Here is a 6000-nt window from a genome sequence, read left to right on the forward strand (position 1 = left end):
ATGGATTTGCCCAATTGAAAATATCCAGTCCAAGGTGATGTCATTCTCCAAGCCTTCTCTCAGCCTCTCAGGCTTTTGTTACGACAAAAAATGGGCAACAAAAAGCATGCGTGTAACAATGCAGAGGCACAATCTGTGAAGTGTGAATCAAGGTTTGGTTTTCTGCAAGCAGCAGGGTGCCATCTTCCCAAGATAGAGCGTCATGTCTTCGTCCAAATCAGGAAGAAAGTTCTGGCACAAGAACAGCAAGTGTAGACAGTTAAAGAGATAGAAGCAGCTGGACAGTCACATTTGATGTAAAAAAAAAAAAAAAAAAGCATGCAAGCATTTTAATATGCGCCTCCTGCAGTGTCGTGTTTGGCCCATAAAACTCAATGTCGGAGAATTGATAGTGTAGAGTAACAAAATCCATACTGCATCCCAGGAGGCCTCAAAGTGAATACAGAAAACCAGTGGTGGCAGTAAAAGGGATCGCACTAAAAACTCATTTTGCACAGTATTTAATAATTTTAGCTTGGAGTTGTCAGTACAGCGCTGCCATAACTTATGTATGTGTGTGTATTAATGATAAAGCTCTCAGTTGATATGTGGAGGCCATCAATCTTCATTGACTGACTAATGAAATGACTTACATGCAATCGTCGACGAATGTGGTGAATAAAAAGTGCAACAATGTTCTGTTAATTGATTTCTCCAGCTAGAATAAGGCCAATGGATGGACTAGTGATCCATACTGACAATGTGGCAGTAAAACGTTGAAAAATATGACATGCAATTGCGCCTGCCATCTCCTCTCTGCAGGCTGAAGAAATAAAGTGAGGTGTTGAGTAGTTTTACAGCAGTGTGCTGCAGGACGACAAGACAGCATATGCTTAATGTTTTCTTTAAGTGTGTGTGTGTGTGTGTGTGTGTGTGTGTGTGTGTGTGTGTGCTGGTACTACCACAGAGGCTGTTTTGAGAACTTTGCCAGGTGTTACATGTCTGACTGTCACCGCGACAGCTTCACAACTGTCCAAGACGCAGTCACGAAACTTTACAAGTGTGTAGCTGTGATCAAAATGAAGGCCGAGTTTGAAGATGGGTGTGATCCGAGCACGGGCACCGGAGATAGGGGGATAGGAAGTAGAGAAGAGGCCATCATTTAGTAGCTGTCCAAATTCATTTCATTAAAAATCAATTACTCAAGGTCAGACTTTAACTAGTACTTCAAAATTGTTTTTTTAAAATGGATCTTTAAAATTGTAAATATCCTCAGTCTACTCGTATAGGAATACAGTTTGCGTGTTGATGCACAAAACAGAAACCAGGTCCACGCTTTTACTGTACAGACTGAAAGGACGTGGCCTGTTCGCTAGTGCAATGATTACAACGTTCCCTCTCGGTTAGCATGGAGCCATTTTCACACGCGTTAATGCACAATGACAGAAAAAGGCACAGTCCTAGTGAATCCATATTTAGTGTGTGTATATCAGAAAGTGACAGAGTAGGCAATGATTATACAGTTTTGCCAACTACATTTGTAAGTTAATTAGGAGGAGAGAAAAAACATGCAGTTAATCAAGTAGCTGTTATTGAGCCTGATGTGGATGATTAACAGAGCAGAAAACATACCTTTTCTAGTGTATTTCCTTGGTTCGCAAAAGGGGAAGAATTACATTTATGCCACAGATTGGCAACTCACATATCACAGTTCTGAAAATCACAGACTTTATCTGACTTTATGGGCTGCTCACCTCTCTGTGATTACACCTCAACAGCAGCAAGATAGTAATTAAAGCGGGGGACTGGGGGTTCACGCCCATGTATTAAAAATGGAAATCTGTCCCGCCCAATCCTCCGTAGGCACGCACACAAACTAAACAGTGAGGTTGAAATCAATTGGATCAAAGTGTGCCAATGACCTCAGGCTTAGGTAGGCAACCCAGGGCAGGAACAGCGGACCCCGCCACAACAAATATAAAGTACTATTTAAAGAGGTAATTACTAAATGTAAATACTGTACAGCAAAAGAAAATATGCTCACCTAAAATAGTATCAAAAATGGGGTTTCAGTTTATGAAATCTCATGAATTACAACTTTAAAGTCAGCAAACTTTCCAGGAGGAAAAGAACTGTGTAGCCGCGACCCCTGACTGGTGGTTCTTTGCCTTATGAAGACTAAAGTTATTCATTTATCCAACCTTATATCTGCCACACTGTTTCACTGCCTGGGTGAAAGAAGGTGATGGGTTAGTGGGGGGGAAAGCAATAAAACAGGTAAGCAAAAAAGAGAGAGGGAGGAAAGATAAGAGAGGAGGGGGCTAAACAGTGAGATGCACTGGGAATTAAGATGATGAGATAAGGAGGACAAAATAGTCAGGGAGTGAACCCAGGAAGAGCAAAAAAAATAAATCTAAAGGTTAAGAAAAAAAATAAAAATAAAAAAAAAGAGCCCCTGTTTAAACACCTACTGTACTTCCTAAAGCTGACAGTGAGAGAGTCAACCAGTCTGATCAATGTTCTCTCCTGTCATTCAGTGCCCTGACAATCTGAAGTCCAATCCCCAACAGGAAAGTGTTCGCCAAAGTCAAGTAGTGTCTGAGCCTCGTTCAACTAGGTCAGGGACTCACATGCTGATCAAATCAGATTGTCAGCCAGTGCAGGTTTACCCAGCGTTACAGTGCTATCAACTCTCTGAGGAAGACATGAAATTGGTTGCATTATTCCAAATGTAGGATCCAGCATTTTGGGGGTTTGTGTAAGGATATGTTGGCCTGTGCTGCATCAATTTTTAAATCTGTCTCTTTTGAGTTCCCCAACTTAGAAGTGCAATAATAAATCGCTAGATTTCCAATTTAATGGCTAAATTGACCAACTGGGCAATAAGCCAACATTTCTACTACTGTAGATGCACATTGTAGCTAGGTTTCTTCTCTTTTTGTCTCTTTTTCTCTTTAACTTGACTAATATTGCCTCGCTCTCTCTTTCTAACGTCCTTTACATCAACTTCTGCATTTTTTTTATTTATTTTTTTTACAACGCTGTTCCGACAGTATTTAAGTATTATTAAGAGGCCTTTCCCCCCCTGCCATCACTGAAATGTTGAATAATCCAAAACACGTTCTAATTTATAGCACAAAATACGCTATCAACAATGGACATTTGAAACCCTACAAATGTTGGCACTGAATTTCGAAATCTCATATCAGTAAAAGCAAAATGCAAAAGCTGATTACAGGCCAACATATCTCTGTAGCAGTCTGTCTTCCCTGAGGGGGTGTAGCTGCTCGCTGATTATTAGATTCTTTTTCTTTTTTTACTTGTTTTCTTTACCATTTAATCTCAACCTCCACTACCACCAACACACAACACACACACACACACACACACACACACACACACACACACTCCCCCTCCTTCCCCTCTCAGTTCCAGCCACTTGCTGCCGTGTCACAACCGTAACGGCCACTGCTATAGTTCTCCTGGCATGCTGGGACCACGCTAAATACTAATAATCGGTATTAGTCTTGAAAAAACAGTATTGGTCGATCCCTAACACGCACACGCACACACACACACACACACTCACTCTCCCTCTCTCTCTAAAGTGGTTGTCTTCTCCCTGTGAGAGCTGCTGCTCTGAGGCCTACAGGGGCTGATCTGTTGGCTGGGAGTGCTGGACAGTGATCTTTATCTGTGGATGAGTGAAACCCTGCGGGGCCTGCACTGAGCTTTGAGTTGTAACCTAGAGAGGGAGTGTTTACTGGTGGCAAAAAAAGAAGAGAGGAACACTAAAAACAGGCCTCACTTGGAGCTCACTCCTGTCCCTCTTCACATCGTCTATATCGACAATGATTCATTTCGGCCGGATGTCCGTCCCCTTCCTCTGTCTTTGTGTTGGCGTTCTAACCTCCGGTGGATTTCTGAGGACTATGGTTAACTGCTCCTCAGATCTCTGCAGGGTAAATCCAGACAGCTAGCTAGACTATCTGTCCAATCTGAGTTTTCTGTTGCACCACTAAAACTACTTTTGAACCTACACGTTCCACCAAAACAAGTTCCTTCCCGAGGCTATTTTGCAGCGGCACTTAGCGCCGCCATTGGTTAAAAGAAATGCCAATAAACCAGAGCACGTTTTTCTCCCATCCCGGAATGCTGTGTGGACTAGCCCGACCCTCCTCCGCAGCGCTGTGGAGGAAGGTCTGGCAATGCGAGACTACTCTTCACACAACAGATCCAGAGACATACTGTGGTCCTTCAGGCCTGTGTTTAAGCCTCTTCACTCATCTGCACAGCTTTAGCTGCTTCATTATGAGCTGCCGATCAGCCAGGTTTATACTGTAGGATAAATAAAGCAATCTGTCCTGTGTCTACATGCCTGGCGGGGAGGACTTTGGAGAACAGCGCCTTCTCATCACTCAGGCAACGTGGACATACATCACCAGAGTAGTAGATTACATTGCTTATGCACGCCCGTCCAAACGGTAAACACTGCGGTGCTAAGCAAATTTCCCCCGCCTGGGCCGACTCGTCTGATTGTACTCCTCAGCTTTCCCCTCTGAGAGCGCCCGCCCCACCTCCACCTCCACCTCCGCTATGCTGCGCGGCAGACAAACTTCTAACGTCTGCACAGAAGGGAGGAAAATCATTACTTTAAATCAGTTTGGCTGTTTGTGAGAGTGACTCAGGACAGGAGAGCTGAGGACAGTGAAGCTCAGGCTGTACTCATTGATCGGCGCAGCCCTCTAATCTCATTAACTGGCTCTTGATTTATTGAGATGGGGGGGGCCCCAGAGTGCACCAAGGTTATGGAAGCAAACCCCCGGACCGCTCCCCCCGCACTGAGGGTCGCATGGAATTGAGGTCAATTGACTGTTCAGCAGACCCACGCTACCACCATCCCTTACAGCAGCCATTGCCTTCTCATTAACGCCTGTTTTGGGGTGTGATGGTGTGGTGGTGGTGGTGGAGGTGGTGGTGGTGGTGAGGGGGGGGGGGGGGGGCAGGCTTGGTTGGAAGAAAGAGAGCATCAGGGAATAAATTATGGGCAGTAATGAGATGAGGCAGGGCTGCGTCCAGTCTCCAAGCTACACAACAGCGCTAATAATGCAGCATCGACAATTCAGGCATCAAGCGGAGCTATTGATTACACTGCAGCGTGCAGGTAAATGGACCAATATATAAAGATATAATGCAAACACACGCCCACTGTAATTATACACCTATTGATATAGGACACAGCTGCAATTAGCTAATCCTTGCATGTGGTTTGAATGATGGGGGGTGAGAATAAAGCAGTTGAGGCTGACACCAGCTACAGTCCCGCCTTGAACAGGCTGTGTGAAAGGTGCTCCTGTATTACTGTATTTGTGTAAGTCTCACCTGGTATTCACTGGGCCAGAACGTGCTTACAGCAAGCTCCACCTGGTGCCACTGGCGTCCCTGGGAGCCCGAGATATTCCACACAGCACTGCCCTTGGGGCCCCCGTTGACCCGGATGTAGACCTGCAGGTCCCCGGGGCTGTGGCCATCACGGCTGTACAGGAAGTAGCTGAACTGGATGCAGTGGGTGTCGTTCTCGCTGAGCGGGAGCAGGAGCAGCTGAGCTCGCTGGCCCCCGAAATGCTGCGAGGAATTGACCATCATGAAAGACCCTGGAGGAGAAGGAGATAAGCACATGTAAGAAGACTATATGGACTTTTTTTGCTCATTTCACACTTTCCCACTATTATTGAATATTGAATATAATCGAATGTGTATGAGATAATGTTTGTTGTGTGTTCATGTGCGATGCATCGCCAATTTTGTTCTCTCGACTGCCCAAGACAAATTTCTCCTATAGACAATAAAGGCTTATCTTATCAGTGTTGTGACCAAGTCATCTTTGCCCAAGTCCCAAGTACTGTAAGTCTCAAGTGAGTTTTTTTTTTTTTTTGGGGCAAGGCAAGTCAAGCCATAGGTTATGTCAAGTCAAGTCAAGTGGAGTCCTCAGTTAATGAAAGTGAAGTCCAAAATCAAGTC

The 6000-nt window shown here is 44.7% G+C and overlaps 1 protein-coding gene across 6 annotated transcripts in view; it reads right to left on the minus strand.

Annotated features, from left to right (window-relative positions):
- ptprua (protein tyrosine phosphatase receptor type Ua) overlaps nt 1-5643 on the minus strand; it is a 125027-nt gene extending 119384 nt beyond the window's left edge. For 5 of the 6 annotated variants that reach the window (XM_078268133.1, XM_078268135.1, XM_078268137.1 and 2 more), the window contains exon 1: nt 5362-5633. In XM_078268133.1, the coding sequence (XP_078124259.1) occupies nt 5362-5625 (264 nt within the window). In that variant the 5' untranslated portion in view covers nt 5626-5633. Of the gene's footprint in view, nt 1-5361 lie in introns of all 6 variants that reach the window. The other variant, XM_078268138.1, reaches the window with a different exon arrangement.
- Between the last annotated feature and the right edge of the window lie 357 nt (nt 5644-6000).

The sequence above is a fragment of the Sander vitreus genome, chromosome 14 (genome assembly GCF_031162955.1).
Source record: "Sander vitreus isolate 19-12246 chromosome 14, sanVit1, whole genome shotgun sequence".
Lineage (NCBI taxonomy): Eukaryota > Metazoa > Chordata > Actinopteri > Perciformes > Percidae > Sander > Sander vitreus.